General features: G+C 46.3%; 1 protein-coding gene across 2 annotated transcripts; it reads left to right on the top strand.

The window, feature by feature from the left end:
* Positions 1-3,103: 3,103 nt before the first annotated feature.
* On the top strand, positions 3,104-7,270 carry LOC121274217 (tubulin alpha-1C chain-like). 2 transcript variants are annotated; one of them, XM_041181416.1, is made up of 5 exons: positions 3,104-3,124; positions 4,694-4,916; positions 5,029-5,177; positions 5,793-6,473; positions 6,974-7,270. In XM_041181416.1, exons 1-5 carry the CDS (start codon positions 3,104-3,106, stop codon positions 7,268-7,270), a joined length of 1,371 nt encoding a protein of 456 aa, XP_041037350.1. The 2 variants fall into 2 exon arrangements, with proteins under 2 accessions (XP_041037350.1, XP_041037351.1); XM_041181417.1 differs by lacking the exon at positions 3,104-3,124 and adding an exon at positions 3,427-3,435.
* The last annotated feature ends 9,888 nt before the right edge of the window (positions 7,271-17,158 follow it).

Raw genomic sequence — 17,158 nt, 5'->3', positions numbered from 1 at the left:
GTGATTGATGTGACTCTGATTGATGGGGTGTGATTGATGTGACGCTGATTGATGGGGTATGATTGATGTGACTCTGATTGATGGGGTGTGATTGATGTGACACTGATTGATGGGGTGTGATTGATATGACGCTGATTGATGGAGTGTGATTGATGTGACTCTGATTGATGGGGTGTGATTGATGGGGTGTGATTGATATGACGCTGATTGATGGAGTGTGATTGATGTGACTCTGATTGATGGGGTTTGATTGATGTGACTCTGAGTGATGTGGTGTGATTGATGTGACGCTGATTGATGTGGTGTGATTGATGTGACTCTGATTGATGGGGTGTAGTTGATGTGACTCTGATTGATGAGGTGTGATTGATGTGACTCTGATTGATGGGGTGTGATTGATGTGACTCTGATTGATGGGGTGTGATTGATGTGACTCTGATTGATGGGGTGTGGTTGATGTGACTCTGATTGATGGGGTGTGATTGATGTGACTCTGATTGATGGAGTGTGATTGATGTGACTCTGATTGATGGGGTGTGATTGATGTCATTCTGATTGATGGGGTGTGATTGATGTGACTCTGATTGATGGGGTGTGTTTGATATGACATTGATTGATGGAGAGTGATTGATGTGATGCTGATTGATGAGATGTGATTGATATGACACTGATTGATGGGGTGTGATTGATGTGACACTGATTGATGGGGTGTGATTGATGTGACACTGATTGATGGGGTGTGATTGATATGACGCTGATTGATGGAGTGTGATTGATGTGACTCTGATTGATGGAGTGTGATTGATGTGACTCTGATTGATGGGGTGTGATTGATGTGACTCTGATTGATGGGGTGTGATTGATGTGACTCTGATTGATGGGGTGTGGTTGATGTGACTCTGATTGATGGGGTGTGATTGATGTGACTCTGATTGATGGAGTGTGATTGATGTGACTCTGATTGATGGGGTGTGATTGATGTCATTCTGATTGATGGGGTGTGATTGATGTGACTCTGATTGATGGGGTGTGTTTGATATGACATTGATTGATGGAGAGTGATTGATGTGATGCTGATTGATGAGATGTGATTGATATGACTCTGAGTGATGGGGTTTGATTGATGTGACTCTGAGTGATGTGGTGTGATTGATGTGACTCTGATTGACGGGGTGTGGTTGATGTGACTCTGATTGATGGGGTGTGATTGATGTGACTCTGATTGATGGAGTGTGATTGATGTGACTCTGATTGATGGGGTGTGATTGATGTCATTCTGATTGATGGGGTGTGATTGATGTGACTCTGATTGATGGGGTGTGATTAATGTGACTCTGAGTGATGGGGTGTAATTGATGTCATTCAGATTGATGGTGTGTGATTGATGTGACTCTGATTGATGGGGTGTGATTGATGTGACTGAGTGATGGGGTGTGATTGATCTCATTCAGATTGATGGGGTGTGATTGATGTGACTCTGATTGCTGTGTGTTTATGCTTGGGGTGGCATAATCTCATCTGTGCCTCCGTTGAGAATTTCTGTGTTCTTCCTGGCCCTCGGGCTCTGTCGGGGACCACAAGCAATTCAGAGTGTAAAATTCAGGCCCAGATATGTGGGCTGATATATGCAGCTCTGGTAGGTAGTGTTCCCTTAATGATGCCTGATGCATAGAAGACAGGAAGGTGTGGGACCCTGGCGGACCAGTATCTAAAACACCAACTATGAAATTGTGGGTCTTGTTAAGTGAGTCTCTGGTGCATTACTGTGTTGGATAGAGTCTAATAGGGCCTGATGAGCAGCCAGCTGATTAATGGGACCAGGCAGATATTGGTATGATGCATCCACAGTGAACACATGCGCTGTGACACACAATAAGAGCACAATTAGTTGTAGAGAGTTGTGAGTCTGAAGGATGCTTTTCAGATACATGAGAGCAGAATGATATTAAACGGGATGTGATAAATGCAGAATGCGGGACATGAATATGGTTGCAGGGAAATTAATTATGGGGTCTGATAGACTCTGATTGAATGGACTGTGTCTGGCGGATGGGGTTTGATAGATTCTGATTGAATAGATTATGTCTGATGGATGTGGTCTGGTTGTTTCAGAATTACCTTGAAAATCTCAGCAGGTTTGGCAGCATCGGCAGAGAAGAACAAAGTTGATATTTCAATTCCTCATGACCCTTCAACAGAACTGAGTGAATATTAGGACAGGGGTGAAATATAAGCTAGTTTAAAGTGGGGGAGGGTGGGGTGAGAGAAGTGGTGGGGTGGGTGGTGGTGTGGTTGTTGGGAGAAGCAAGCAGTGATAGGAGAAGATAATCAAAAGATGTCACAGACAAAAGAACAAACGAATGTGCTAATTAAGAATGGATGGCAGGGCACTCAGGTTACAGCGCTAGTGGGGGTGGGGTGGAAAGACTAGCAGGGCATAAAAGATTTAAAAATTATGGAAATCGGTGGGAAAAGAAAAATCTATATAAATTATTGGAAAAAATAAAAGGAAGGGGGAAGAAATGGAAAGGGGGTGGGGATGGAGGAGGGAGTTCAAGATCAAAAGTTGGTGAATTCAATATTCAGTCCGGAAAGCTGTAAAGTGCCTAGTCGGAAGAGGAGGTGCTGTTCCTCCAGTTTGCGTTGGGCTTCACTGGAACAATGCAGCAAGCCAAGGACAGACATGTGGGCAAGAGAGCAGGGTGGAGTGTTAAAATGGCAAGCGACAGGGAGGTTTGGGTCTTTCTTGCAGACAGATGGAAGGTGTTCTGCAAAGCGGTCGCCCAGTTTACGTTTGGTCTCTCCAATGTAGAGGAGACCGCATTGGGAGCAACAAATACAGTAGACTAAGTTGGGGGAAATGCAAGTGAAATGCTGCTTCATTAGAAAGGAGTGTTTGGGCCCTTGGACGGTGAGGAGAGAGGAAGTGAAGGGGCAGGTGTTACATCTTTTGTGTGGGCATGGGGAGGTGCCATAGGTGGGGGTTGAGGGGTAGAGGGTGATGGAGGAGTGCCAGGGTGTCCCGGAGGGAACGATCCCTACGGAATGCCGCCACGGCGGGGGGGGGGCGTGGTGAAGGGAAGATGTGTTTGGTGGTGGCATCATGCTGGAGTTGGCGGAAATGGTGGAGGATGATCCTATGAATGCAGACGCTGGTGGGGTAATAAGTGAGGACAAGGGGGACCCTATCATGTTTCTGGGAGGGAGGAGAAGGCGTGAGGGTGGATGCGCAGGAGATGGGTCGGACACGGTTCAGGGCCCTGTCAGTCGTTGACATCTTTTGATTATCTGCTCCTATCACTGCTTGCTTGTCCCTACAACCACACCACCCTCCCCCTCCCACTTCTCTCCCCTACCCCCACCCACCCCCCAACCCCAACCCCCCACCTTAAACCAGCTTATATTTCACCCCTCTCCTAATATTTACTCAGTTCTGTTGAAGGGTCATGAGGACTTGAAACATCAACTCTTTTCTTCGCCACCGATGCTGCCAGACCTGCTGAGTTTTTCCAGGTAATTCTGTTTTTGTTTTGGATGTCCAGCATCCGCTGTTTTTTGTTTTTATATCTGGTTGTATCAGTTCTGACAGACAGGTTTCTGATGGAAGGCCGCCAAACTGAAAAAGGTTTGAGGGAGAGTGGACAGATATATCGGGGTTTGACAGACAGCGATCTGCTCCTTTAGAATGTTAGAATGGGTTGTTTATTATCGGGTCTGATTGACGGGGGTCGGATGGATACTGTCTCAATAGGAGGTCTGAATGTAGGGCTCTGATTGATGGCACTTTGAGGTGGGAGACTGATCGACAAAGCTCGTCTCTCTCGTTGTCTAAAGCTCCTCCCATCACCAATTGTGACCATCACTTGGCTCCTCCTTTTACACAAAGCAACCAATCAGCGCTGTGCACCGAAATTCCATTTTATGTTGATGTTTCCCCAAGCAACCGGAGCACTTTGTTCTCACTGACCAATCGGAACTCGAGTTGGCTTCATAGAATTTGGTATAAATAGCGCGAGCGGGAACGGACGCAACACATTGTGAGGAGTTGTGAGAATAAAAGGGCATCATGGTGAGTGAGCATTGAGTAATGGCGAATGGAACGTGTAGCACAAACAGGGAGTGCTCACTCGGTAGAGGGGGATCAACAGGGAGAGAGCAGGATCTGTAACCGAGTGTGGAATCCAAGATATAGAGCGAGCCAGAGACCCACAGGAAGAGATGCAATCCCCAAGTAGGGAAGAGGGATCCACAGTGGGAGAAGTGAATTCCACATGGTGGGGCGGGATATAAAGGAGACGAAAAGAGGTCCCGTGGGAGGGTGAAAATACAAGGAGAAGGAGGGTCACACGGAGCACAAATCCATCGGAAAATGGGGATCAACATGGATAGGGAGATGTGCAGTGTGGTTACAGGATCCATGGTCATTGTGGGAGGGACGGTTGGGTTTCCTGTTTCCCGTGCTGCAGTAGGAATGGGAAATCACACAGAGCAGTCACAAGGATCGGGTTTTCCAGGACATGGCCGGATTTCCATGGACAGTAGATCGAGGTAGAATAGAGTTATAGTGGGGATTGGATGGGATCCACAGGATACAGGAGCGGACCCCAGACCCTTCTCCATCCATCACCAGACTAAATGTATAAAGTATCCCTCTCCATCCTGTGTCAATAACCACCTCTTGTACCCTCTTTAGCGTGAGTGTCTGTCAATCCACATTGGCCAGGCCGGTGTACAGATCGGAAACGCTTGCTGGGAGCTGTATTGCCTGGAGCATGGGATCCAGCCTGATGGGCAGATGCCCAGTGACAAGACCATCGGAGGTGGTGACGACTCCTTCAACACTTTCTTCAGTGAAACGGGGGCAGGGAAACACGTTCCCCGAGCCGTGTTTATAGACCTGGAGCCCACTGTGATTGGTAAGAGGAGAGATTGTTGATGGGGTTGCTCAGTCCGTGTTCTCACTAAACTCAGTGAAATGTGGCCTGAGTTCTCTGTTCCTGTTGTTAAATCTCTGTTCCCTGTCTCCAGATGAGGTCCGCACAGGCACCTACCGACAGCTCTTTCATCCCGAGCAGCTCATCACTGGCAAGGAGGATGCGGCTAATAACTACGCCCGGGGTCACTGCTCCATCGGCAAGGAGATCGTGGATCTGGTCTTGGACCGCGTCCGCAAGGTGGTAGGTCCTCTCGGTTTAGTGCTCCAGCATTTTCCGCCCCAGATTCACCAGGATATTGATTCTGGGTGGTCCCAGTGAAGGAGATGCACCCATGGGTGGCTCTGTTCGGTGAATCGGAGACGTTATGTTTCCTGTCCTTTCTATAAGCCGCCTCATTTCAATCGCATGAGATCTATATCAGGAGGAAGATTGTCCTCCAGCAGTGCCCCACCCAGACCGAGAACAAGCTTCTAACTCTGTATTCCGCTCAAACTACTGGCGATGAGAAACACAGGGATTCAGGAAGGAATTTTTGCAAGGAATTCTAAATCCTTGCAGGCATCCTGTGCAATCGGCATTTCCCGGTGCCTGATTGTCCCTGCTCCCTCTTCCCAGCCCCACGCCTCTCACATCAGTACTCTCTGAGCTGCTTCACCCTGGTTCCCCACTCCCTCCGCCACAATGTCCATGATTGCATTTCCCAGGCTCCCACTGCTCCAACTCCCACGCTCCCATTGCGCCATCTCAGCAGGGACCGTGAGGACAATTGCTCATGTATCGAATCCACTGCCCTTTTGAGGACTGATTCCGTTGCCTGTTGCCTGTTTGATGCGTTGGGTGTGCTTTTCCCCACAGGCTGATCTGTGCACAGGACTGCAGGGGTTCCTCGTCTTCCACAGTTTTGGGGGTGGGACCGGCTCCGGCTTTACTTCCCTCCTGATGGAAAGACTCTCCGTCGACTATGGCAAGAAATCCAAGCTGGAGTTTTCCGTTTACCCTGCTCCCCAGATCTCCACTGCGGTGGTTGAGCCATACAATTCTGTGCTGGTCACCCACTGCACCCTCGAGCACTCTGACTGCGCCTTCATGGTGGACAATGAGGCCATTTATGATGTATGTCGGCGTAACCTGGACATTGAGAGACCAACCTACACCAACCTCAACCGACTTCTTGGACAGGTAGTGTCGTCCATCACGGCCTCGCTCCGGTTCGACGGTGCCCTCAATGTGGACCTGACTGAGTTCCAAACCAACCTGGTCCCATATCCCCGCATCCACTTCCCTCTGGCAACTTTCGCGCCCCTTATTTCAGCCGAGAAGGCTTACCACGAACAACTCTCGGTGCCGGAGATCACCAACGCCTGCTTTGAACCAGCCAACCAGATGGTGAAGTGTGACCCTCGCCAGGGCAAGTACATAGCTTGCTGCATGTTGTACCGGGGAGATGTGGTGCCCAAGGATGTGAACGCTGCCATCGCCACCATCAAGAGCAAGCGCTCGATCCAGTTTGTTGACTGGTGCCCGACTGGGTTCAAGGTAAGTGTGGAGTTTGTCCTCAATCCAAGAGTCCAGGGAATTGTGGATTGTGTCAATCTGATAACAGATGTGAACAATATTCTATTCAGTCCGGCTCAGTCATGGAACAGGCTCTTCCCATTCCTGGTGACAGAGAAGCCCTCAAAGAGAGGCTTGAGGCGGAATTCTCTTGAGTTCACTCCATTGACTGCTGCCCAGAATGTTCCAGGAGAAATCCCGTCCTGAAACTAGGAAGAGGCTTCTTGACACGAGAGGCCTCTCCCCGGTCTCTGTGATAAAGAATGAATTTGCTCCTGAATGCAGTCCCGCCCATCACAAACTGCAGCTTGGATCTGGGGGAAGAGCCCAGGGAATAAGCAGATCTCGGTGTTTGTACAGGGAAAGACACAAACACATTGAGAAATGTGTCTGTCTGAAAAGTAACGGGCGGCTCCGAGGTCTGATTTTTGAGGCTGCGTCGTACGTAACTGAAATAGAACAAATTTGCTTCTCCCCAACAGGTTGGCATCAACTACCAGCCCCCGACGGTGGTACCAGGGGGTGACCTGGCCAAGGTGCAGCGGGCCCTCTGTATGCTGAGCAACACCACCGCCATTTCCTTGGCTTGGACCCGCCTGAACCTCAAATTCGATAAGATGTACGCCAAACGGGCCTTTGTCCACTGGTACGTGGGGGAGGGTCTGGAGGAAGGGGAGTTCCAGGATGCACGGGAAGACATGGCCTCACTCGAGAAGGATTATGAAGAGGTGGGCATCGATTCTTCATCACTGGACAGAAAGGGCGAAGAGGAAGAATAAGATTTATTAATTTAGAAAATTTAACGATTCTAACATTACTTCACATGGATATTATACATTTTATTTAATAAAATAAGGTATTTAGAATGATTTTGGAAGTGTGTCTGATTAAATGCTGCAGCTGCAGACAAGAGATTGAGAAATTCGGTGTAAAAGAAGTTTGACGATAGAAGTAGATGAATTGACCCAGAAAGTGGGTCCAAGAGTGAAAGTCCATCAAACCCCACAGCGGGAATCCCAGGATTCACACAGCACTTCATTCATTAAAACAATGACCTCTGTTACATACCTTTCAATATTTAATTAGAGTCTGTGGTTCAAAAAGGCAGATGGCCACCATCTTCTCCATTATTCATGATTGTGGCCACGCCTAATAGCACTCAGGCCATTTTGGAACACAGTTAAGAGTCAACGCATTGCTGTGGAGTCACACATAGGCCAGGCCAGGTGGGGACAGCAGATTTAATAGTGAACCCAAGATCAAATTCATTGACTTTAAATTCCACTAGCAGTCATGGTGGTATTTGAACCCGTGTCTCCAAGCATTAGCCGGAATGTCTGGATTACAAGTCCAGAGATATTGCAACTACACCACCGTCTCCCATTTTTCTTTTTTATTGCCTGATAACCTTCCTTGATGACCCCTTCCATCACTGACGTGATTGAGTGATGTGACTGTGATTGCTGGGGTGTGAGTGATGTGACTGTTGTTGATGGGGTGTCAGCGATGTGACTTTGATTGATAGGGCGTGAGTGATGTGACTGTGGTTGATGGGGTGTCAGCGATGTGACTTTGATTGATAGGGCGTGAGTGATGTGGCTGTGGTTGATGGGGTGTGAGTGATGTGACTGTTGTTGGTGGAGTGTCAGTGATGTGACTGTGATTGATGGTGCGTGAGTGCTGTGACTGTTGTTGATGGGATTTCAACGATGTGACTGTAATTGATGGGGTGTGAGAGATGTGAATGTGATGATTGGGGCATGAGTGATGTGACTGTTGTTGAGGGGGTGTGAGCAATGTGACTGTGATTGATGGGTGTGAATGATGTGACTGTTGTTGAGGGGGTGTGAGCGATGTAACTGATTGATGGGCTGTGAGTGATGTGACTGTTGTTGATGGAGTGTCAGCGATATGACTGTGATTGATGAGGCATTAGTGATGTCACTGTTGTTGATGGGCTGTCAGCGATGTGACTGTGATTGATGGGACATAAGTGATGTGACTGTGGTTGATGGGGTGTGAGCAATGTGACTGTGGTTGATGGCGTGGGAGTGAAGCAACTGTGGTTGAGGGCGTGTGAGTGATGTGACTGTGGTTGATGGGGCGTGAGTGATGTGACTGTGGTTGATGGGGCGTGAGAGATGTGACTGTGATTGATGGGGTGTGAGTGATGTGACTGTGATTGATGGGGTGTGAGTGATGTGACTGTGATTGATGGGGTGTGAGTGATGTGACTGTGATTGATGGGGTGTGAGTGATGTGACTGTGATGGGGTAGGAGTGATGTGACTGTGGTTGATGGGGCGTGAGTGATGTGACTGTGGTTGATGGGGCGTGAGAGATGTGACTGTGATTGATGGGGTGTGAGTGATGTGACTGTGATTGATGGGGTGTGAGTGATGTGACTGTGATTGATGGGGTGTGAGTGATATGACTGTGGTTGATGGGGTGTGAGCAATGTGACTGCGATTGATGGGGCGTGAGTGGTGTGACTGTTGTTGATGGGTTGTGAACAATGTGATGGTGGTTGAGGGGGTGTGAGTGATATGACTGTGCTTGATGGCGTATGAGTAATGTGACTGTGGCTGATGGGGTGTGATTGATGTGATGCTGATTGATGGGGTGTGATCGATGTGAAGCTGATTGGTGGGTGGGATCAATATGATGCTGAGTGATGGGGTGTGATTAATGGGACACTGACTGATGGAGTGTGATTGATGTGATGCTGATTGATGGGGTGTGATTGATGTGATGCTGATTGATGGGGTGTGATTGATGTGATGCTGATTGATGGGGTGTGATTGATGTGACGCTGAATGATAGAGTGTGATTGATGTGACACTGATTGATGGGGTGTGATTGATGTGACTCTGATTGATATTGTCTGAGTGATGTGAAGGTGATTGATGGAGTGTGATTGATGTGACGCAGATTGATGGGGTGTGATTGATGTGACGCTGAATGATGGATTGTGATTGATGTGACTGATTGATATTGTCTGAGTGATGTGAAGGTGATTGATGGGGTGTGATTGATGTGACTCTGATTGATGGGGTGTGATTGATGTGACTCTGATTGATATTGTCTGAGTGATGTGAAGGTGATTGATGGAGTGTGATTGATGTGACTCTGATTGATGGTGTGTTGTTAATGTGACTCTGATTGATATTGTCTGAGTGATGTGACTCTGATTGATATTGTCTGAGTGATGTAAAGCTGATTGATGGAGTGTGATTGATGTGACACTGATTGATGGAGTGTGATTGATGTGACACTGATTGATGGAGTATGATTGATGTAATGCTGATTACTGGAGTGTGATTGATGTATTGCTGATGGATGGGCTATGGTTGATGTTACTCTGATCGATGGGTGTGATTGATGTGAAGCTAATTGGTGGGTGTGATTGATTTGATTCTGATTGATGGTGAGTGATTGGTGTGACACTGATTGATGGAGTGTGATTGTTGTGACTCTGATTGATAGGGTAGTGTTTGATGTGACACTAAATGATAGGATGTGATTGATGTGGTGCTGATTGATGTGGTGTGATTGATTTGATTCTGATTGATGGGGTGTGATTGTTGTGACTCTGACTGATAGGGTAGTGCTTGATGTGATGCTAAATGATAGGGTGTGATTGATGTGGTGCTGATTGATGGGGTGTGATTGATGTGATGCTGATTGATGGAGTGTGATTGATGTGATGCTGATTGATGGAGTGTGATTAATGTGATGCTGATTGATGGAGTGTGATTGATGTGATGTTGATTGATGGAATGTGCTGGATGTGACGCTGCTTGATGGGGTGTGGTTGATGTCACGCTGATTGATGGGGTGTGATTAATGTGACTCTGATTGATGGGGTGTGATTGATGTGATGCTGATTGATGGAGTGTGATTGATGTGATGCTGATTGATGGAGTGTGATTAATGTGATGCTGATTGATGGAGTGTGATTGATGTGATGTTGATTGATGGAATGTGCTGGATGTGACGCTGCTTGATGGGGTGTGGTTGATGTCACGCTGATTGATGGGGTGTGATTAATGTGACTCTGATTGATGGAGTGTGATTGATGTGACGCTGATTGATGGGGTGCGGTTGATGTGACGTGGTTGATGGGGTGTGATTGATGTGTTGCTGATTGATAGGGTGTGGTTGATGTGACACTGGTTGATGGTGTGTTATTGATGTGAGTCTGATTGATATTGTCTGAGTGATGTAAAGCTGATTGATGGAGAGTGATTGATGTGACACTGATTGATGGGGTGTGATTGATGTGACACTGATTGATGCGTGGGAATGATATGATGACGATTGATGGGTATGATTGATGTGACACTGATTGATGGAGTATGACTGCTGTGAAGCTGATTGATGGGGTGTTATTGATGTGACTCTGATTGTTAGGGTGTGATTGATGTGATGCTGATTGATGGGATGTGTTGCTGATTGATGGGGTGTGATTGATTTGACTCTGATTGATGGAGAGTGATTGACGTGACACTGATTGACGGGGAGTGATTGATGTGATGCTGATTGATGCATGTGATTGATGTGACACTGATTGATCAGTGTGATTGATGTGACGCTGATTGATGGGGTGTGATTGATATGACTTTGATTGATCGGATGTGTTTGAGGTCAAGCTGATTGATGGAGTGTGTTTCATACGACTCTGGTTGATGGGGTGTGATTAATGTGACGCTGATTGATGGGGTGATATTGATGTGACGCTGATTGATGGAGTGTGATTCATGCGACTCTGATTGAAGAGGCGTGATTGATGTGATGCTGATTGATGGGGTGTGATTGACGTAATGCTGATTGAAGGAGATTGATTGATGTGATGCTAATTGATGGAGTGTGACTGAAGTGATGCTGATTGATGGAGAGTGATTGATGTCACGCTGATTGATGGGGTGTCATTGATGTGACACTGATTGATGGAGATTGATTGATGCGACGCTGATTGAAGGGCCGTGATTGATGTGATGCTGATTGATGGAGATTAATTGATGTGATGCTGATTGGAGTGAGCCTGATGTGATGCTGATTGATGAAGAATGATTGATGTGACTCTGATTGATGGGGTGTGATTGATGTGCTGCTGATTGATGGGGTGTGGTTGACATGACTCTGATTGAAGGAAAGTCATTCATGTGACGCTGATTGACAGGATGTGGTTGATATGACTCTGATTGATGGAGTGTGTTTGAGGGGACGCTGATTTATTATCGGCTGATTGATGTGACGCTGATTGATGGGGTGTGATTGCCGTCATGCTGATTGATGCAATCTGATTGATGTGACTCTGAACGATGGGTGTGATCGATGTGATGCTGATTGATGCATGTGATTGATGTGACTCTGATTGATGGGCTGTGATTGATTTAATTCTGATTGATGGAGAGTGATTGATGTGACACTGATTGATGGGGTGTGATTGATGTGAGGCTGATTGATGAAGTGTGATTGTTGTGATTCTGATTGATAGGGTAGTGATTGATGTGACGCTAAGTTATAGGGTGTGATTGATGTGACGCTGATTGATGGAGTGGGATTGATGCGAAACTGGTTGATGATGTGTGGTTCACGTGAAGCTGATTGATGGGCTGTGATTTACGTGACACTGATTGACGGAGAGTCATTGATGTGCTGCTGATTGATGGGGTTTGAGTTATGTGACGCCGATTGATGGAGTGTGATTGACGTGAATTTGATTGATGGAGTGTGACTCCGATCGATGTGAAGCTGATTGGTGGGTGGGATCGAAATGATAACGATTGATGGGGTATGACTGATGTGACTCTGACTTTTAGGGTGTGATTGATGTGACTCGGATTGATGGGATGTGTTGCTGATTGAAGGGGTGTGACTGATTTGACTCTGACTGATGGAGAGTGATTGACGTGACACTGATTGATGGAGAGTGATTGACACGACACTGATTGAAGAAGTGTGACTGATGTGACGCTGATTGATGCGTGTGATTGATGTGATGCTGATTGGAGTGTGATTGATGTGACGCTGAATGATCGGTGTGATTGATTTGACGCTGATTGATGGGGAGTGATTGATGTGACATTGATTGTTGGATGTGATTGATGTGACACTGGTTGATGGTGTGTGGTTGATGTGTCTCTGATTGATATGGTCTGATTGATTTGACGCTGACTGATGGGGTGTGATTGATGTGACTCTGATTGATGAGGTGTCATTGATGTGACTCTGATTGACGGAGTGTGATTGATGTGACTCTGATTGATGGGATGTGATTGATGTGAGGCTGATTGATGGGGTGTGATTGATGTGACTCTGATTGATGGGGTGTGATTGATGTGATGCTGATTGATGGGGTGTGATTGATGTGACTCTGAGTGATGGAGTGTGATTGATGTGCCACTGATTGATGGAGTGTGATTGATGTGACTCTGATTGATGGGGTGTGATTGGTGTGACATTGATTGATGGGGTGTGATTGATGTGAATCTGATTGATGGGGTGTGATTGAAGTGACGCTGATTGATGGGGTGTGATTGATGTGACACTGATTGATGGAGTGTGATTGATGTGATGCTGATTGATGGAGTGTGATTGATGTGATTCTGATTGATGGCGTGTGATTGATGTGACGCTGATTGATGGGGTGTGATTGATGTGACGCTGATCGATGTAGTGTGATTGATGTCACGCTACTTGATGGGATGTGATTGATGTAACGCTGATTGATGGGGTGTGATTGATATGACGCTGATTGAAGGGGTGTCATTGATATGACTCTGATTGATGGAGTGTGATTGATGTGACTCTGATTGATGAGGTGTGATTGACATGAATCTGATTGATGGAGTGTGATTGATGTGACTCTGATCGATGGGGTCTGATTGATGTGACTCCGATTGATGGGGTGTGATTTATGTGACACTGATTGATGAAGAGTGATTGATGTCATGCTGATTGATGGGGTGTGATTGATGTGATGCTGATTAATGGAGTGTCACTGATGTGATACTGGTTGATGGTGTGTTGTTGATGTGACTCTGATTGATATTGCATGAGTGATGTGAAGCTGATTGATGGAGAGTGATTGATGTGACGCTGATTGATGGAGTGGGATTGATATGACACTGATTGATGGGGTGTGATTGATGTTACTTTGATTGATGTAGAGTGATTGATGTGACGCTGACTGATTAGGTTTGATTGATGTGATGCTGATTGATGCAATCTGATTGATGTGACTCTGATCGATGGGTGTGATCGAAGTGAAGCTGACTGGTGCGTGTGATTGATGTGATGCTGATTGATGCGTGTGATTGGTGTGATGCTGATTGATGAGCTGTGATGATTTGATTCTGATTGATGGAGAGTGATTGATGTGATACTGATTGACGGGGTGTAACTAATGTGACACTGAGTGATGGAGTGTGATTCTTGTGACTCTGATTGATAGAGTAGTGATTGATGTGACGCTAAATTATAGGGTGTGATTGATGTGATGCTGATTGATGGGGTGTGATTGATATGACTCTGATTGATTGGGTGTGATTGATGTGACACTGATTGATGGAGTGGAATTGATGCGACACTGGTTGATGTTGTGTGGTTAGCGTGAAGCTGATTGATGGGCCGCGATTTATGTGACACTGATTGACGGAGAGTCATTGATATGCCGCTGATTGATGGGGTGTGACTGATGTGCCACTGATTGATGGAGTGTGATTGATGTGACTCTGATTGATGGGGTGTGATTGGTGTGACACTGATTGATGGGGTGTGATTGATGTGACTCTGATTGATGGGGTGTGATTGATGTGATGCTGATTGATGGGGTGTGATTGATGTCACGCTACTTGATGGGGTGTGATTGATGTGACGCTGATTGATGGGGTGTGATTGATGTGACTCTGATTGATGGGGTGTGATTGATGTGACGCTGATTGATGGAGTGTGATTGATGTGATGCTGATTGATGGGGTGTGATTGATGTGATGCTGATTGATGGGGTGTGATTGATGTGACGCTGATCGATGGAGTGTGATTGATGTCACGCTACTTGATGGGGTGTGATTGATGTGAAGCTGATTGGTGGGTGGGATCGAAATTATAACGATTGATGGGGTATGATTGATGTGACGCTGATTGATGGGGGGTGGTTGATATGACACTAATTGATGGAGTGGGATTGATGCGACACTGGTTGATGATGTGTGGTTCGTGTGAAGCTGATTGATGGGCTGTGATTTATGTGACACTGATTGATGGAGAGTCATTGATATGCTGCTGATTGATGGGGTGTGAGTTATGTGACGCCGATTGATGGGGTGTGATTGATGTGACGCAGATTGTTGGGCTGTGATTGATGTGAATCTGATTGATGGGGTGTGATTGATGTGATGCTGATTGAGGGGTGTGATTGATGTGATTCTGACTGATGGGGTGTGATTGATGTGACGTTGATTGATGGGGTGTGATTGATGTGACGCTGATCGATGGAGTGTGAGTGATGTAAAGCTGATTGATGGGGTGTGATTGATGTGCCACTGATTGATGGAGTGTGATTGATGTGACTCTGATTGATGGGGTGTGATTGGTGTGACACTGATTGATGGGGTGTGATTGATGTGACTCTGATTGATGGGGTGTGATTGATGTGATGCTGATTGATGGGGTGTGATTGATGTGACGCTGATCGATGCAGTGTGATTGATGTCACGCTACTTGATGGGGTGTGATTGATGTGACGCTGATTGATGGGGTGTGATTGATGTGATGCTGATTGATGGGGTGTGATTGATGTGACGCTGATTGATGGAGTGTGATTGATGTGATGCTGATTGATGGGGTGTGATTGATGTGACGCTGATCGATGGAGTGTGATTGATGTCACGCTACTTGATGGGGTGTGATTGATGTGACGCTGATTGGTGGGTGGGATCAAAATTATAACGATTGATGGGGTATGATTGATGTGACGCTGATTGATGGAGTGTGATTGATGTGACTCTGATTGATAGGGTAGTGATTGATGTGATGCTAAGTTATAGGGTGTGATTGATGTGACGCTGATTGATGGGGGGGTGGTTGATATGACACTAATTGATGGAGTGGGATTGATGCGACACTGGTTTATGATGTGTGGTTCGTGTGAAGCTGATTGATGGGCTGTGATTTATGTGACACTGATTGACGGAGAGTCATTGATATGCTGCTGATTGATGGGGTGTGAGTTATGTGACACCGATTGATGGAGTGTGATTGACGTGAATTTGATTGATGGAGTGTGATTGATGTGACTCCGATCGATGTGAAGCTGATTGGTGGGTGGGATCGAAATGATAACGATTGATGGGGTATGATTGATGTGACGCTGATTGATGGAGTGTGATATATGTGACTCTGATTTTTAGGGTGTGATTGATGTGACTCGGATTGATGGGATGTGTCGCTGATTGATGGGGTGTGACTGATTTGACTCTGACTGATGGAAATGATTGACTTGACACTTATTGATGGAGAGTGATTGACGGGACACTGATTGAAGAAGTGTGATTGATGTGACGCTGATTGATGCGTGTGATTGATGTGATGCTGATTGGAGTGTGATTGATGTGACGCTGAATATCAGTGAGATTGATTTGACGCTGATTGATGGGGTGTGATTGATGTGACTCTGATTGATGGGGTGTGATGATGTGACGCTGATTGATGGGGTGTGATTGATGTAACACTGATTGATGGGGTGTGATTGATGTGACGCTGATTGATGGGATATGATTGATGAGACTTTGATTGATGGGGTGTGATTGATGTGACGCTGATCAATGAAGAGTGATTGATTTGACGCTGATGATGGGGTGTGATTGATATGACTCTGATTGATGGGGTATGATTGATGTGACTCTGATCGATGGAGATTGATTGATGTGACGCAGATTGATGGGGTGCGATTGATGTGACTCTGATTGATGGGGTTTGATTGATGTGACACTGATTGATGGGGTGTGATTGATGTGATGCAGATTGATGTGGTGTGATTGATGTGACTCTGATTGATGGGGTGTGATTGATGTGTCTCAGATTGATGGGGTGTGATTGATGTGACTCTGATTGATGGGGTATGATTGATGTGACGCTGATTGATGGGGTGTGATTGATATGACTGATTGATGGGGTATGATTGATGTGACTCTGATTGATGGGGAGTGAATGATGTGACTCTGATTGATGGGGTGTGATTGATGTGACGCAGATTGATGGGGTGTGATTGATGTGACTGATTGATTGGGTGTGACTGATGTGACTCTGATTGATAGAGTGTGATTGATGTGACACTGGTTGATGTTGTGTGGTTGATCTGACTCTGGTTGATGTTGTGTGGTTGATGTGACTGATTGATATGGTCTGATTGATGTGAAGCTGATTGATGGGGTGTGACTGACGTGATGCTGATTGATGGAGTGTGTTTGATCTGACTCTGTTTGATGTTATGTGATTTGTGTGACGCTGATTGTTGGAGTGTGGTTGATGTGACACTGATTGATGGGGTGTGGTTGATTTGACACTGGTTGATGGTGTGTGGTTGATGTGATGCTGATGGATGAGCTGTGTTTGTTATGTCTCTGATTGATGGGGTGTGATTGATGTGACACTGATTGATGG

This window comes from Carcharodon carcharias, assembly GCF_017639515.1.
Source record: "Carcharodon carcharias isolate sCarCar2 chromosome 35 unlocalized genomic scaffold, sCarCar2.pri SUPER_35_unloc_3, whole genome shotgun sequence".
Taxonomy (NCBI): domain Eukaryota; kingdom Metazoa; phylum Chordata; class Chondrichthyes; order Lamniformes; family Lamnidae; genus Carcharodon; species Carcharodon carcharias.
The sequence above is the reverse complement of the archived record's forward strand: the minus strand, read 5'-3'. Positions and strand labels throughout refer to the sequence as shown.